This window comes from Amblyraja radiata, chromosome 27 (assembly GCF_010909765.2).
Source record: "Amblyraja radiata isolate CabotCenter1 chromosome 27, sAmbRad1.1.pri, whole genome shotgun sequence".
Lineage (NCBI taxonomy): Eukaryota > Metazoa > Chordata > Chondrichthyes > Rajiformes > Rajidae > Amblyraja > Amblyraja radiata.
This window is the reverse complement of record NC_045982.1, coordinates 12455307-12473699: the sequence shown is the minus strand read 5'-3', so window position 1 is coordinate 12473699 and position 18393 is coordinate 12455307. Positions and strand designations below refer to the sequence as shown.

The 18393-nt window shown below is 42.8% G+C and overlaps 1 protein-coding gene across 2 annotated transcripts in view; it reads left to right on the top strand.

Moving 5' to 3' along the window:
* The window catches only part of ldlrap1 (low density lipoprotein receptor adaptor protein 1), a 47360-nt gene that overhangs the window by 11963 nt on the left and 17004 nt on the right, over nt 1-18393 (top strand). For both annotated transcript variants that reach the window (XM_033045153.1, XM_033045154.1), the window contains exons 2-3: nt 13169-13311; nt 15554-15666. In XM_033045153.1, coding sequence (XP_032901044.1) covers nt 13169-13311; nt 15554-15666 — 256 coding nt within the window. The remainder of the gene's footprint in view (nt 1-13168; nt 13312-15553; nt 15667-18393) is intronic.

Sequence of the window (18393 nt, the reverse complement as noted above, 5' to 3'; positions counted from 1 at the left end):
GTATTGCGTACAGTTTTGGTCTCCTAATCTGAGGAAAGACATTCTTGCCATAGAGGGAGTACAGAGAAGGTTCACCAGACTGATTCCTGGGATGTCAGGACTTTCATATGAAGAAAGACTGGATAGACTCGGTTTGTACTCGCTAGAATTTAGAAGATTGAGGGGGGATCTTATAGAAACTTACAAAATTCTTAAGGGGTTGGACAGGCTAGATGCAGGAAGATTGTTCCCGATGTTGGGGAAGTCCAGAACAAGGGGTCACGGTTTAAGGATAAGGGGGAAATCTTTTAGAATCAAGATGAGGAAAACTTTTTTCACACAGAGAGTGGTGAATCTTTGGAATTCTCTGCCGCAGAAGGTAGTTGAGGCCAGTTCATTGGCTATATTTAAGAGGGAGTTAGATGTGGCCCTTGTGGCTAAAGGGATCAGGGGGTATGGAGAGAAGGCAGGTACAGGATACTGAGTTGGATGATCAGCCATGATCATATTGAATGGCGGTGCAGGCTCGAAGGGCCGAATGACCTACTCCTGCACCTATTTTCTATGTTTCTATGAGAAAAACATTTTTCACACAGAGAATGGTGAATCTCTGGAATTCTCTGCCACAGAAGGTAGTTGAGGCCAGTTCATTGGCTACATTTAAGAGGGAGTTAGATGTGGCCCTTGTGGTTAAAGGGATCAGGGGGTATGGCGAGAAGGCAGGTACAGTATACTGAGTTGAATTATCAGCCATGATCATATTGAATGGCAGTGCAGGCTCGAAGGGCCGAATGGCCTACTCCTGCACCTATTTTCTATGTTTCCAAGCAAGGAACTGTAGATGCTGGTTTACAATACCTGTTACACGGAGCCCTATCCAAACCACAAACATTAACTAAACCATGAACTGTCAACTGTCTAGTCTGCACTAAGGGCTTTGGGCTTTTTGCAATAATATTGTTATTTTTAATTTATGGATTTTTTTGTTTACTATGAGTACTGAGTTTACATGCCTGTTATGCTGCTGCAGGTGAGAATGTTATTGTTCCATTTTCCATTCATATGGCTATTAGACTCTCTTGACTGTCTAGATAAACTGAAATATCTTTCAACATAATGCCATAATTTAAATTTCAGAACTTCTGGTCTGAGAAATAAAGGTGTAGCTGTGGGATTTAACATGTGTCTCAAAGACAATTTTGAATTCAGATATCAATTGCGTTTCCAATGGAATGTTTGATTATCTTTTGCCTCTATCTTTCTCGCATCTTAAAAGAAGATACATTATTTTTTATTCCTCTTTGTGGATAGTTTTCATTTTGCAAAGTGCAGGCGGTAGGTTGCCAGGAAGACAGCTGGGTGGCACACTGGTGTAGTGGTTAGCAGCAAGGAAATGGATTTGATCTGGACTTTGGGTGCTCTCTCTCTGGGTGCGCCCATACTCCTGATGACCCCCCCCCCCCCCATCTTTTAGATAAACACAAAATGCCGGAGTAACTCAGCGGGCCAGGCAGTAGCCATGTTCTTCAGAGGTGATGCCTGACCCACTGTGTTACTCCAGCACTTTGTGGGATTTTTTGGGAACCAGTATCTGCAGTTCATTCTTTCAACCTCTTTATTTCTCAGTTGTTTGATTAACAACATTTGTTTCCCCAAGTGTTGTGTCATTAAATCTCCATTAGCTAGTCAATGGTCTCGACTTTTGGACTAATAGTTTGACCAGACTGCTACAATCCCAGATGCATACCATATAATGACCTCACCTATGCAAGTTTTCTGGGGATGCTGTCTGAACAGCCGAGTTACTCCAGCACTTTGTGTCTTTTTTTTGTAAACCAGCAACTGCTATTCTTTGTTTCTGTCCATTATTGGTTTTGTCACGGCTGAGCTCGATTACTCTAACATGTGCCCTCCTGCAGTAATCTCTAGGAAAGTACACTTCCCTATTTTACTGCAGGGCCAGAAGTGTTGATCGTTGCTGCTGCTGCTGCTGCTGCTGCTGCATTCCTGCAGCTTGCAGTGTGATCCAGTAATGGGACGAATGCTGCACCAAACCTGATATTGTGACGTGTACCGAGGTACAGTGAAAAGCTTTTGTTGAGAGCTGACCAGTCGGCAGGAAGACAATATGTGATTACAATCAAACCACCCACAGTGCACAGATATATGATAAAGGGAATAACGTGAAAAAACGGCAACGCTATTTAGACTCTGCGATACTCATTTAAATATTCAATGGATCAGACCTTAAAATCTATGTAGAAACTATTGCTTATGATTATGAGGAGGTTGTTCCTCTGCGGATAGAAATTATTAAATGTGTGCATTTACTTAGCAACTAGAAATTTCTCATTGCATGACAGTGAACTGTTTTAGAGTAATGCTTGACTCGGGATGCAATGTATAACAAAGAGAAACCACATGGTCCAAATCCATTTGTGCTGCTCTGTGACTTTTAACCCTATTACTAGTCTTTGGACTTCAGAGATACCGTGCAAAAATTGGCCCTTTGGCCCACCAAGTCCACGCCGGCACTAGCACTATCCTACGCGTTGGAGACAATTTACAATGTTACCAACGCCAATTAATCTGCAGACCTGTACGTTTTTGGAGCGCAGGAGGAAACCAGAGCACCCGGAGAAAACCCTCGCGGTCACAGGGAGAATGTGCGAATTTCACACAGACAGCACCCATAGTCGGGATCAAACCCAGGTCTCTGTAGTAAGGCAGCAACTCTACCACTGCACCCTTGCACCAGTCAGACCCGCCACTCGATTGTTTAAATCTGCTCGTCCACATAATCCTGTACAAAGAGATAAGTAGTCTTTCCGGTTTGTGATCAGTTCAGATGTCAGCCTGTGTGCCTGTAACGTTTATCTACCCCCACATATGCTCTTTGATCTGCTGAGTATTTGCAGCATCCACTTGGTTTCAGCATTGATGGACTGTTTGCCTTGTCTAACTCCACCCACTCATCCTCCTCCATTCACTCTCCTCCAGTCACATCCCTCTCTTGGGTGGCACCAGAAGTAGGGACTGGTTGCGGCCCAATCACAGACATTTCCTCTGTTCTCTCCACTCCCCGGCCTCCTTGCAGCTTAAAATCCATGTGTGTTCTCAGGTTTCTAGTTTGAAAATGTAATTGTGCACAAACCTCCACAGATGCTGTCAGAATGGCCTTTACTGAATTAATTCAGATTTCAGGATTTGAAGTTTTTTCTTGTGATTCAGAATCTTTAACAATGGTTACAGCCCCTTAGTAAATATGATTGCCCTTTCATAAAACTATGTTGATTTGATTGCTTTAGACTTCTCTAAATGACTTGGGTGGCAGGGTGGTGCAGCAGAGAGTTGCTGCCTTACAGCACCGGAGACCCGGGTTCGATCCTGACTACGGGTGCTGTCTGTATGGAGTTTGCTTGTTCTCCAGTAAAAATGCTCCGGTTTCCTCCCACACGCCAAAGACGTTCAGATTTGTAGGTTGATTGGCTGTGGTAAAATTGTAAATTGTCCCTAGTGCGCAGGTTAGTGCTAGTGTACAGGGTGATCGCTGGTCAGCATGGACTTGGTGGGCCGAAGGGCCTGTTTCCACGCTGTATCTCTAAACCAAGCTAGCTGTTTCTTCCTTCTTTATCAAAACTTGCATCTTCCCACAGCAGATTTGAACTGACTGGCCAATACATTCTGACATTTTGACTCCCTGCCTGAAAAAGAGCTTCAGAATCAGCATTTTTCTGTTTGTTGGCCTGCTGTTAGGACTCGTTGTTGAGTTTTGAAAAACTTCACCCAATGGTTCAGTTATCTGCAATCAATATGAAATTTCAAATAATAGCTGTACTTTCAATATGTAGTTAATGTTTCCTGCTTGTCAATTTTTGATCTATTAAAGAATTCTGACTATAGTTAAATTTCCTGATTTTCTTTTTCATTTAAAAAAAAGTACTTTTCTGGCTCCACCTTTGACAGCTGTTAATTTTGGCTCTCTGCCTCTACTGTGATCACATTTTAAGCCATACCATAAGCTTGTCTCCAAAATGATGCAATTGATTCTTTTCATGCTGGGGCAGGCTCCTTCGTCTGTTAATGTTGTTGCAACTGGGAACATAGATTTTTATCTGCATCAGTTCATGTTTTGTGTTTCTATTGCAAACTGGTTTTCGGTGAATATATGTATTAATATGTTCTTCATATTGACAAATCGTACTACTTTGAATAAATGTGTTCTTTGGATTCGGGTATATAAATTTGAATTGAAGGATTTTTAATTTTGATTGATTGAAAGATACGCCATGGCAACTGGCCATTCAGCCCACTGAGTCAACGGCCGTTGATATCCCATTAACACTAGTCCTATGTTATCTCACATTTGCATCCACTCCCTGCCCACTAGGGACATTTTACAGGCCAATTAATCTACAAACCAGCATATCTTTGGGATGTGGGAGGAAACTGGAGCTCCTGGAGGAAACCCATGTAGTCTCAGCAAGAACATGCAAGCTCCACACAGACAGCACCGAGGTGCTGTGAGGCAGCAGCAGCTCTGCCAGCTGTGCCAAGAGCCAAAGACAGGCTCTTTTTATGGGTTTTAAGTGATAATTAGTTCAGATTGTACGGTGAATAAAGGCATTTTTTTAAATCATAGGTTTAAAATTAACTGTTATGATAGTTAGCTTGTGCTTTTAAGTTAATAATTATATTTGGATTTAGAGGACATTCTCAAATCTTGTCTGCAGTAAATTATCTGTTACAGACGTTCAGTCTGCATGGAAATTTCCCAGAATTAAAATAATTACAGTTGTTGCAGAGTTCAACATAACAGTCTATTCTTGGCTAAGTTTTCAGTGCTCCTAAAATCTCTACTCCTTGGTTAAATTGACACCATGGAGAAAACTCTTGATGTTACAATATAGCCTGAAATATTCAAAATTTTGATCCTAAAGGCTGTCGAAGTATACAGTGGCATGTCGATCAGCTACAGAAGTGGGCAGAGAAATGGCAGATGGAGTTTTATTCAAGCAAGTGGGAGATGTAATGGAAAAGTATACTGTTAATGGCAAGACCCTTAGTAGCATTGATGTACAGAGGAATCTTGGGGTCCGGGTCCAAGTCCACAGCTCCCTGAAAGTGGCAACAAAAGTTGAGAGTGGTGAGGAAGGCATGTGGTATTTTTACCTTCATCAGTCAGGGCATTGAGTATCAGAGTCAAGAAGTCATTTAGCAGCATTATAAACTCTTGATTAGGCCGCATTTGGAGCATGGTGTATAGTTCTGGTCATTCCATTATGGGACGGTTGTGGAGGCTTTGAAGAGAATGCAGAGGAGGTTTAACTGTACACCACCTGGATTAGTGGGCATTAGCTACAAGGAGACTTTGAACAAACTTGGATTGTTTTCACTGGAGCATTAGAGGCGGAGGGGAGACCTGATATAGTATACAGAATTATGAGGGGCATAGATAGAGTGGACAGTCGGACCCTTTTATCCCAAGGTGGAAATATCAAAAACTAAAGGGCATAGCTTTAAGTTGAGAGGAGCAAAGTTTAAAGAAAGATATGCAGGGGAAGTTTTTTTATACAGAGAGTGGTAGTGCCTGGAACATGCTACCAGGGGAGGAGATGGCGACAGATATGATAGTGGCTTTTAAAAGGCTTGTAGATGGGCACATGAAAATTCAGAGAATGGAGCGCACATAAGCAGAGATGCATTGGGTCTGAAAAAGGGTCACCCATCCTTTTTCTCCAAAGATGGCTGCCTGACCCGCGAAGTTACTCCAACACTTTCTGTCTATCTTTAGTATAAACCAGCATCTGCAGTTTCATTCCACACAAGCAGGGATAAGTTTATCTTGGCATCATGTTCAGCACAGAGGTTGTGGGCTGAGGGGCCTGTTTCTATGCTGCCCTGGTTGTGTGCTATGTAACTGTGGATCAAATGTACTGGCCAATAGATTGTGATCTATTGATGTCAAGATAAGAGAGTCCAGACTATTTAACTCGTATGTACCAAAATGGAACAATGAACTTGCGTAAAGTGGTTTAAGAGATATTTGATGCTGTTAAAATTGATGTACGTTGGGCGTATTCCATCCACGAATCGAGTAATATTGAATGTTGTCCATTATTGCCTATTGTCCACTATAACTGAGTACAGGATTCACTCCAGCCACCTAGCGGCCACTCCATGAAACAAGTTATTTTCAAATACAGTACAAAGTTCTCCTTTACAGCTAAATGAGTATTTTTGTTGTTGCAAGCAAAATATACTAACGGCTGTTTGTTACATTGTTTAATAAAGTATAATTGCACAAGTGTCGATTAAAGCAATCGCTTGTCAATTTCAATAGTCTCGTAGTGTAGCTGGCAGCCTGGGTTCTTAAAGAGACAGTGGTGTCTGATTACCCAGGGGATGCTCTGCCTGCTATGACCAAAATCTGTATATGGAGGTCTGTAATAATTAGGGTGGACTCTTCAGGCATGGACCACTTTCAATTTCTGGAGAATATTATTCTCAGAATTGTATTATGTTAAAAAAAATGGACAGTGGCCATTGTCCCAACAAATCTGTCTGTTTTTCTCCAAATCAGCCACATGCTTTAATCCCACCTTCCTGCTCACTACCAACAGCCTTTTTTGAACAGTCATCTAATTTCCTTGGGATAAATTTATAGATTTCGGCGACGATTTGTAGCACGTTCTTCCACATTATATGTACTCTCTATAAAACCAAACAGATAACTTGTACTATATTCTGAAGAAGGGTCTCGACACGAAACGTCATCTATTCCTTCGCTCCATAGATGCTGCCTCACCCCCTGAGTTTCTCCAGAATTTTTGTCTACCTTCGATTTTTCCGGCATCTGCAGTTCTTTCTGAAAAATAACATATTGCTATCTTTTTTTAGTTCCTTATTGTGACTACCTTTCAAAGGGCTATTTTCATGCGAAGATAATGTATCCAATAAACCCAAATAATTAAACCAGCTCTGGGGAGAAGTATTGTAGATGCAGTATCTGAGGAAATGGAAAACCTTGATGTAACGGTAGCCTCTAGCATCGAAGACATTATGTTTAAATTAGTTTTCTGTTGTCGACTTGGTTTATGTTTAGTTCTTAGAAATGCTGAACTTTGAGTCCTGTTTAACAACTTTCTGTTTAACTAAATAGGGGAAAATATACTCTGGTATATTTATCTTTGTGCTAGATGCTGTATTTGTGTATAATTTGATTGTATTCTTGTAAAGCATGGTTTGACTGGATAGAAGGCACACTAAGTTTAAAAAAAAAATTCACCTCGTGACAATAATTACACCAATACCAGTTTATGTTGCCAATGATATCTTGCCCTGACTTGTCACATGCTGGCAGGCCCAGCTCATCATCCTGTGTTGTTGGCTGCACCTTGGTTCCCATGGTGCAGGATTTACACAGTGAATTAAAGTTTCTCAACTACTATTTTCCTTAATTCCTCTTTTTGCCTTCTAACAATGTGGCATTAGAGCTGTAGTGGTTCAGGTGGTGAAACAACAGACTGGCGGATTGAGTTGAAAGGGTTCTGAACTTGAAGCTTAATTACTGGGCATCTCAATTTCTAAAGATCAAACTAGCAAACCTCCTGTAATCTAATGCACCGGGGACTTTGGTGCTGGAATGGTAGATTTTCTGGATCATTGAATGTTATTCATATTAAAACATGAACCTTTTTCATTTACGCTGCCTCATCAAAATAGCCAGTCTCACCCTTGCCGCTCCCCTTCTGTATCGGGAGATACAGGAGTCTGAAAATGCAGACCTCCAGATTCAGGAACCGTTTCATCCCAGATGTTATCGGGCAACTGAATGGTTAAGTACTGACCTGCCTTCTAACTCAATGGAGATCGTTGAACTATCTTTAATCGGACTCTATTGAACCTCAATGTTATACCTTTGTACCCTTTACCTGTGCACTGTGGGCGGCATTCACGTACAGTCCATTCTTTGACCGGATAGCACGCAAACAAAAGCTTTTCAATGAACCTCGGTACACGTGACAATAATAAACTACATTAAAAATCTCACAGTGAAACTGGTAAGGTTAAAGGAAGCACAGAACATAGGATTGTAGTCAGTTGGAAGGGAACCTAGGAACCATGGCACCTGCAGGTCAGGTGGGAAAGTGGTAGGAAGGAACTGCAGATGCTGGTATAAACCGAAGATGGGCACAAAATGCTGGAGTAACTCAGCGTGACAGACAGCATCTCTGGAGAGGAGTGGGTGACGTTTCGGGTCGAAGACTGAAGAAGGGTCTCGACCTGAAACGTCACCCATTCCTTCTCTCCAGAGATGTTGCATGCAGCATTTTGTGTCTATCTTAGGTGGGAAAGTGGTAAGTGCTTCCTGATGGGCCAGCTGCCAAAGCAGCAATGTCCAAATGATCATGCACTGAATTATCACATTTTTATTGAACTTTGAGGCCAAACCTTTCTTAAAGACAATTCATAGGAAGTGTGGTTGATGGAAGAGGAAGAGAAATTAATTATTTTTGTTCTGCTACAATTCACAACGTTATTAATGAATATTTCTGTTCCCTTTGGTGGCAATGTGTAATCAAAATTGAGTCGGTGGCTTTTGATGAGAAATTGAATTTAAACTTACATTTGGGTTTGGGGTGAACTAACCAGTTATACCACAACTTTCAATATCTCTAGAACAGAACACTGGGAAAATATTATCTTCCCTCCTCGGGGAAGAATCATAAATAATCCATTGTAAGTCTTTTTATTAATGTCTGCTTTTTTAAAATATCGAATGGCATTGAAATAAAAAAGTTAAGTTTGGATTTTAGTTTAGATTCGGATCTATTGCCAAGATGGCATTAACTGTTTACCACTGACCACACTACAGCCGTATACATATTGATTTCTCTAACTTCCCATCCAAGTCCTTGTACGAGATTCAAAGGTATCTTGTTGAGTCTCATTGTCTACAACTCATTTCACCTAGTCCACAGCTAACAATAGCCTGTTTTCTTTATCATTGCTACTTCATTTGTTCTATTACTCTCTATATCACTGTCAATGTCTCTCGTTACCTTTTCCGCCAAGTCTCAGCCTGAAGAAGGGTCTTGACCCAAAATGTCTCCTTTTCCTTTTCTCCAGAGATGTTGTCTGACCCGCTGAGCTACTCCAGCTTTTCATGTATATCTTCGTTTCAACCAACATTTGCAGTTCCTTCCTACACCAAGCAGTTCATTAGGGTCACAGTTTAAGGATAAGGGGGAAATCTTTTAGGACTGAGATGAGAAAAACATTTTTTGCACAGAGAGTGGTGAATCTCTGGAATTCTCTGCCGCAGAATGTAGTTGAGGCCAGTTCGTTGGCTATATTTAAGAGGGAGTTAGATGTGGCCCTTGTGGCTATAGGGATCAGGGGGTATGGAGAGAAGGCAGGTACAGGATACTGAGTTGGATGATCAGCCATGATCATATTGAATGGCGGTGCAGGCTAGAAGGGCCGAATGGCCTACTCCTGCACCTATTTTCTATGTGATATCGGTCTTTATGATAAATGTGATCAAGCTGTTTGATCCAATGGATCCCAGTGTTATTCTTGGCCCTTGAAATTAGGTGAACTGCAAATAAAAGTAAAATATCCTTTTAAATGAGAAAATATCATTGTCGGAGTCATAGAACACAGCAACAGGCACGATGGCTGAGTCACACATGCGGACTAAGATGCCCATAGGACATAAGAGCAGAATTAGGCCATGTGGCCCATGGAGTCTGCTCTGCCATCTGATCATGACTAATCTATCTTTCCTCTCAACCCCATTTTCCTGCCTTCTCCCCATGACCTTTAACTCCACGCTGAGGGGAAAAAGACTGTACATTCATCCTATCTACTCCCCTTATGATTTATATACCTCGATAGCCTCAACCAGTCATCTGTATTGTAATTTCCCCAGTTTTAATTCTCTTCCCTGCTACATAGTTTAGGTTAATAAATTCCGCAAAATTTCTTGCTAACATTGGGGATGTTTATAAAAATATTCTCTGGTGATTCAGTTATTTTTTCTCGAAAAAAAACCTTGAATATTTCATCCAATATTTGTTTAACAGATGTTGCGTATGGGAGAGGCATGAGAAGGATATTCCCAGCAAGGGCTGATTTTATAACTAGGAACATACTCTTATCTGTGTGTGTGCGTAGTTTGTTTCAGAATTCAAGGTTTGTGTTTGAAGTTGATGTGTGAATGAGTGCTACAATTCTGCATAGTTGAATTCACATATGCGTATTAAATCTCGTGTTGTAGTCCATGTTTCGAAGTTGTTCACATTTATAACACCTTCAGTGTTTCGCCTTCTGGTTCAAGCCTTTTAAATGGCAGCTAGTAGAGTTGCTGCCTCGCAGCTCCAGAGACCTGGATTCGACCCTGACCTCCAGTACTGCCTGTGAGGAGTTTGCAGGTTTACCCCACCACAGTGCACGTTTCCTCTGGGTGCTCTGCATTCCTCCCACAGCCTAAAAATGGGTGTGGGATCGTAAGTTAATTGGCCTCTGTAAATTTCCGCTGGTGTGTAGGGAGTGGATGGAAAAAGTGGGATAGTACTAATGTGAACAGGTGATTGGTGGTCTGCATGGGCTGATGGGCCTGTTTTGATGCTGCATCTTTACACTAAAAATGTGTAATGAAAATTACCAGAAGTATACTGGTTTGCATGCTATCTCAGCAATGGGTAGGAAAAAAATCTTCTCCCTTCCTTAGCAGCATAGTGTAAAAGAATACTGGAAATTCATATATTCAGTGGTTGCTACAGATTATACAACTGAATGCAATAGAGACTCTGGATCGACCTGCAATGTGATGTTGTACGTCTCATATTAGAGTAGTAAATGATGATGGGGTGGATTGGGGTTTGATTTATCAAACATAGCGTTTAATCATAACTTGCATCGTAACGTGGGTTCAGAGCTTCCCTAAGCGGAGAACAAATCTGCAGCAATCTTGCCATTTCTACCGCCATCCATTAACTTGTACTTGCCTCTTAAAGTGCAACAAGTCGTGTGTAGTCCGACCGGAGAACACAACTCAACAGCGAATGAAGATAGATAGAAATGACACTCAATGGAGAATATCTGCCTTATGGGCCTGTCCCACTTAGGTGATTTTTTTGGGCGACATGTTGAAAATTTTTCAGCGACAGTGGTGATAATTGTTGCTGTCGTGGGTTGACGTAGGTGTTGTCGTAGGTTGTCGCCAGGTGTCGTAAGTGAATTCCATTAAAACTAGTCCCTGGCAGTCGCCTAAAGAGTCACCTACGTGGGACAGGCCCATTAGTGTCCTGGATGTGAAATGTTTCTTTCTCTTTCCACAGACCTTGTCTGACCTATGAAGTGTCTCCAGCATTTTCTATTTGTACTTCAGATTTTCAACTGCTGGTGCATTTTAATTTTCATCAACAGAAACGTTCCCCAGTGCAGGTGGCATTTACATTTGGATTCCAAACCAGCTTCAAGTCAAGTCAAGAGAGTTTATTGTCATGTGTCCCAGATAGGACAATGAAATTCTTGCTTGCTGCAGCACTACAGAATATTAGTAAGCAACAGTAACTGCTGCACAACAGAATATTGTAGGCAAAAATACAGAACAGTTCAGTTCAATATACACATAAATAAGCAGATAAAGTGCGATAGACTGTTACAGTTCAGAGTCTGTTTGTTGGCGAGTTTAATAGCCTGATGGCTGTGGGGAAGAAACTGTTCCTGAACCTGGATGTAACAGATTTCAGGCTCCTGTACCTTCTGCCCGATGGTAGCGGAGAGATGAGTGCGTGGCCAGGATGGTGTGGGTCCTTGATGATGTTGGCTTCCTTTTTGTGGCAGCGACTGCGATAGATCCCTTCGATGGTGGGGAGGTCAGAGCCGATGGTGGACTGGGCAATGGTCACAACTTTCTGCATCCTTTTCCGCTCCTGGACGCTCAAGTTGCCAAACCAAGCCACGATGTAACCAGTCAGCATGCTCTCTACTGTGTACCTGTAGAAGCTCGAGAGAGTCCTCTTTGACATACTCTCTGTAATCTTTTCAGGAAGTAGAGGCGCTGATGTGCTTTCTTTATAATTGCATCAGTATGCTAGGACCAGGAATTTGAAGTTCTTGTTTAAATTTCTCAGTCTGATAATAGACATGACTGTGTGTGGTGGTGTTGCTGTCATCTTAATCAGTCGGAGAGAGGAAAAGGTGAAAGTAATACACAAAATGAACTAGAATGTTATCATCAGCTGCGATCAATTGTTCATTTTTTTTAGAACATCTCTTCCCGACAATGTTATTTATATGAAGACAATGTGACATTTAGGAATATATTGGAGAAAATATTTAGCAAACTAAACCATCCCCATCATCTACTGATTAAGAATTGTGTTGTGGAAAATAAACTGCAGAACATACATGTTACAGAAAACACATACATGTTTTGAGACTTTGATGTGTACGGGTGAATGTATCTACTTTGACTGCAGTTGGTGAGTTGCACACAAACTATGCTCATTTTTATGAGTTTTGTTTCCGTACTTTACCAAGCCAATATAACCGAGCAGCATTTTAAAATATTGCCCTGACAGATAGCTCACGGGCGAGGGGAATAAAAATTCAACCAAAAATAAGTTTAATAAACTAACTGTAAACTGTCGATGCATGGGGTATTAATATCTTTGCTCCCAGACATTGCAGCTTTTTTGTTTTAAGAGTTTTTACAATGGTTAACAAATGAGTTAATTAATAAAATGGTCCAATGGTAATGCACTGGTGATGGGACCAGTTTCCAGTACAATGGCTTTTCAAATGAATACAAAATATTCTTCCACTGACTAATTTGTGTATAGAATGCTGTAATCCTTTCTTGTCATCTCACAGTGTTAGGGTATTTTTTTAAATTGGGGTTGTCCTCCAGCAAGATCTGAAGGAGGGTCCCGTCGCCCATCATTTTGCTCCAGAAATGCTGTCTGGCCCGCTGAGTTACTCCAGCGCTTTGTGTCTCAGTTTGGTGTAAACCAGCACCTGCAGTTCCTTGTTTTTCTACATTTACCCCAATGTTGTGGCTGCTGATTTGAACATATAGATGCAAGATAAATCTGATTTGCTTGCTGACAGCCACTTTGAACTTGCATTTCTTAATTCACTTTCTTTCTCTTGCTTTTTTTTCCCCCCCTCCAAGAATTGCCAGAAAACTGGACAGATACGAGAGAAACGCTGCAGGAAGGAATGATATTTAATCTCAAATATCTTGGTATGACTCTTGTGGAGGAACCAAAAGGAGAAGATATGTCTTCTGCCGCTGTCCGGCGAATAGTTGCTATGGTAATGTTTGGTTTACGCCTTTTTCAGTAACATTTCGAATAATTGGGAATATGGGAACATGGAAGAAGAAAGCATTGAGTTTTGCCAAGTTTAGACACCCAAGTTTACACCCATATGGACAGGTATTGGCTGCACAAGATCTCCTAACTCACGGTGGCGCAGCGGTAGAGTTGCTGCCTTATGCCCCTGTCCCACTTAGGAAACCTGAACGGAAACCTCTGGAGACTTTGCGCCCCACCCCAGGTTTCCGTGCGGTTCCTGGAGGTTTTTGTCAGTCTCCCTAATGGTCGAAAGTGGTTTCCTCTTCTTCCATGTTCCGGAGATTATTTCAAAAAATTCAAAACCGGCCGCGACTAAAAATAGGTTGCCGTTTTAAAAATCGGCAACCCCCGGCAACCACCTTCAACTAGCATCGCAACCGGCTTCGACTAAAAAATTACCGACTTTTAAAACGGCAACCTATTTTTAGTCGCGGCTGGTTTTGAATTTTTTGAAATAATCTCCGGAACATAGAAGAAGCGGAAACCACTTTCGAAAGTTGGGGAGACTGACAAAAACCTCCGGGAACCGCACGGAAATCTTGGGTGGGGCGCAAAGTCTCCAGAGGTTTCCGTTCAGGTTTCCTAAGGGACAGGGACATTGCAGGGTGTGTGTTTCTAGGGGAGGTGGTGGAGGCAGATTTGATAGTGGTGTTTAAGGCCTTTTAAACAGGTACATGAATATACAGGGAATGGAGAGATAGGGAATCCCTTGCAGGTAGAAGGGATTACTTTAATTTGGCATCACATTCAGCAGAGACATAGTGGGCTGAAGGGCCTCTTCCTATGCTGTACTTTCCATGAATTTTGGTGTTGGTATATTCCTAAGATAGCTTTTAAAAAAATCTTGTGATGCTAAATCTTAGTTTAGTTTGGAAATGAAGCGCCGACACAGGCCCTTTGGCCCACCGAGTCCGCACCGACCTGCGATCCCCGCACATTAACACAATCCTACACAAACACACTTGAGACAATTGACATGCAGACCAGCCAATCAACCTACAACCCTGTACGTCTTTGGAGTGTGGGAGGAAACTGAAGATCTCGGAGAAAACCCACGCAGTAACGGGGAGAACGTACAAACTCTGTACAGATGGCATCCATCGTCGGGATCGATCCCGGGTCTCGGGCGCTGCAAGAGCTGTAAGGCAGCAACTCTACGCTGCACAACCGGGCCGCCAGTGAATGGATGTGTCATTCTGGACGGAATCTCTTTTGGCAGTGTCCTTTTTACAGATCTTAGCTGATTCAAAACTTGAGTTGGTCAATATCAAAATTAACTTCTGCCATTGGAATCACACACAGATTAATTGGAATCAGCGAATTGAACAGGAGAGCTGGTGCCTCAGAGTTTGACCCTGACCACGGGTGCTGACTGTGCGGAGTTTGTACGTTCTCCCTCTGACCACTTTGGCTTCCTACAGTTTCTCAGATCTCCACCCACATTCCAAAGACGGAAAGGTTGGTAGGTAATTGGCTTCTGTAAATTGCCCTTGGCCTGGACCAAAGATCCTATAGCAAGCAAGATAGTCCACTCGACGAAAAAGACGTAGTCCGGTCGTGGGCAGATTCAGAGGCAATTTTCTACCCCATTTCCGTAACCGGCTTCCGTCTCCACGCCAAAGATCCCATAGCGGAGCAAAGATACTAGTGCGGAGACGGAAGCCGGTTACTGAAACATCCTCGTAAAAATCAAAGTCCTTTGGTAAAAATCTTCTCCTCATTTTCAGAATTATAATTTATTAACACAACCTGTCCCCTGCAATGTTGATTACACTGCGAGAGGGATAACCAAAGTCGGGTCGGGTTACTGAAATGGATGAAAAAAAGGCCCACGTTCCGCTCCGTTGCGTACTACACGTCAGCCCATTGCATTTAGCAGGAGTGGTCTATCTTGCTCAGCTATAGGACCTTTGGTCTGGACGGTGCGTAAGTGGGATAACATATAACTAGTGTACGGGTGATCGACGACCGATGTGCATTCGATGGACCAAAGAACCAGTTTCCAAGCTGAACCTCTGAACTAAACTAAACTTCTGAGGAAGCCTCTGGGGTTTCAGAGAAAATGCTGTACTCTGGTGTCAAGAAAATCTGAAATGCTGCCAGGAATAGCCATGCTGAGAAAATCTAAACTCGTTCAAAGAGCTCTTCTCTGATCCCATATGTGGTCATTGTATTTCAAGTGAAGTTTTTATTTCACGTAGGCCAAAGCAAGCGGGAAGAAATTTCCAAAAGTGGTGTTGACCGTGTCACCGCGGGGAATCATTCTACACGACTCCACAAGTAACGAATTAATCGAAAACGTCTCCATCTACAGGTACGGACGGGGCACTTCCATTCAATCGTAAGACACAAAAATATTGACCGCACACTGCTGAGAAACTCTGGCTACTTGCCGTTTCTTTTTAAATGGTGTTTTTTGTCATCTTTGAAAAAGGGGCGAGATTACTCAAAGCTGTGTTGACCTTTTCGTGCAATTAGACGGGTCCAAAATGGCTGCGTTAAAAGCAGTTTATGGAGATTCAGGTGCCCGAATCTAGAGGTAATCCTCTTGGTCCTGTCGGGGAGGGAAGGGACAGAGTGCTGGAGTAGCTCAGCGGGTCAGGCAGCATCTACGGTGGGCACGGGTAGGGGTTGGGGAGAGACAAAGCAATTGCTTTTCCTTTGTTCACAAGCATGTTTGAACTTTCCGATGTTCTTCATGAATGCCGTGTCTTCTGAAAACAAAATAAGGAGCAACTGTGTATTCATGAACTAATTGCAGCTTTCAAAATGGTTTGAACAGCATTTTCAGCTAAGTTCTAAGTGCATTGAAATGCCCAAAGGCTAATTTCACGAATGAATAGCTGTTGTCAACTTGAATAGCCGTGTCTTTTACCTGACTACACTAAACTGTCTGACTGACGAGATTCCACCACCTTCTTCAGACAGCTTCTGGCAGAGAAATCTGAGGTTTTATTGAATATGTTTTCATTTTTGTTTCTTGCATCATGGAAAGAACCATTTTGTGCTCATGGAGTCTTTGCTGGTTTTCAGAGCAGTCCTAATGTCCTGCTGATTTTCGCTATTACCTATTCGCCTCACATTTCAATTCATTCCCTCCCAGGTTTTACCACAAATCTGCACACACAAGGTGCAATATACAGTATCCAATAAATCTCCCAACAGGTGGGGTTTTGGGAGGAGACCGGAGGAACACCTGGAGGGAATACACGTGGCCATGTTAATTCCGGTTCTTCTACCCTCCCTAGTCTGGGTCAGTAAAACACTGCATCGAATACTGGAGTCCAAACCCTTCTTTATTATTCACCGCGGGGCTGGCTTCGGATCCACTCACTGGAGCACGCAACAGCCTCGTGCCAACACAACAGAACCAGACTGATTCCTGGGATGTCAGGACTTTCATATGAAGAAAGACTGGATAGACTCGGCTTGTACTCGCTAGAATTTAGAAGATTGAGGGGGGATCTTATAGAAACTTACAAAATTCTTAAGGGGTTGGACAGGCTAGATGCAGGAAGATTGTTCCCGATGTTGGGGAAGTCCAGGACAAGGGGTCACAGTTTAAGGATAAGGGGGAAATCTTTTAGGACCGAGATGAAGAAAAAATTTTCACACAGAGAGTGGTGAATCTCTGGAATTCTCTGCCACAGAAGGTAGTTGAGGCCAGTTCATTGGCTATATTTAAGAGGGAGTTAGATGTGGCCCTTGTGACTAAAGGGATCAGGGGGTATGGAGAGAAGGCAGGTACAGGATACTGAGTTGGATGATCAGCCATGATCATATTGAATGGCGGTGCAGGCTCGAAGGGCCGAATGGCCTACTCCTGCACCTATTTTCTATGTTTCTATGAAAGGCAACCGACAAGCCCCAACAAAATGATCCCCTATTTATACAAATATACAGTGGCGGGAAAGTACACAGGGAGGCAACCCCTTGGCCCAATCACAGATACAGAACAAGCGTCAGTACATTGAAACAAAACAGTAACTTCTTCAGGGGTCCAGACTTGGTGGCCACAGGTGGGTCACATGATTTGGGTCTCCAGCCCCTGTGATGTCACCACCAGTGAGGCCAAGTTTCAGTCACCTTACATTCCCAAAGCAACCCCATTTCTGCATATTCACAGCCCCAGGGAGAAAGCACCTTGCAAACTCCACAATCACAGCACCAGAGGTCAGAATATAAACTGAGCCTCTGGAGCTGTGAGGCAGAAGCTCAACCAACTGTGCTACTGTACAACACTTAACTGGTGATGCAATTTGTGTGGTTCCCCATGTACTTTCCTCTGCAACTGCAGGAGATGTAACACCTGTCCCTAAACCCGCTCCCTCGTCTCTATACAGGGACCCCAGCAACCCTTCCAGGTGAGACAGAAGTTCACGTGCACCTCCTCTAACCTCGTCTACTGCATCCGGTGTTCCCAATATGGCCTCCTGATGATCGGTGGTCGTTTCGCCAAACACTTGCACTAGGTCCGCCAAGGCCTACTGCCTCTCGTGGTTGCTAACCATTGCCAGAGTTAGGACACAGGCAAACTGGAGGAACAGCACCTCGTATTGCGCTTGGGTAGCTCACGACCCAACATTATGAGCGTTGAATTCTCCAATTTTAGGTAACCACGTACCCCAAACTCCCCACTTTCCTGCATCCCCTTTCCCCTCTCCCCTGTGTCCCACCTAGACTCGCAGCTATTTCTTCCCTTCCCCTCCCCTTCCTCTACCTTCACAACTCACAGCTCTTCAATCCTTTTTGTCTTATCATCTCTGGCCTTTGTCCAATCATCGGCCTATCAAAACCCCCCTCTCAGGTATTCCCCGAATTGCTGCCAGCCTTTGTCCTGCCCCACCCCTTCCAGATTCCTCCCACCCCTCCCACAATTGGCCTGAAGAATAATAATAATAATAATAATAATAATAATAATAATATCTTTTATTGTCATTGCACATCAGTGCAACGGGATTTAGTATGCAGCTTCCAACCGATGTAAAAGAAAAGTAAAATAAATAAATAAGCTGTGTGACGTGACCATCCGAGGGAGACA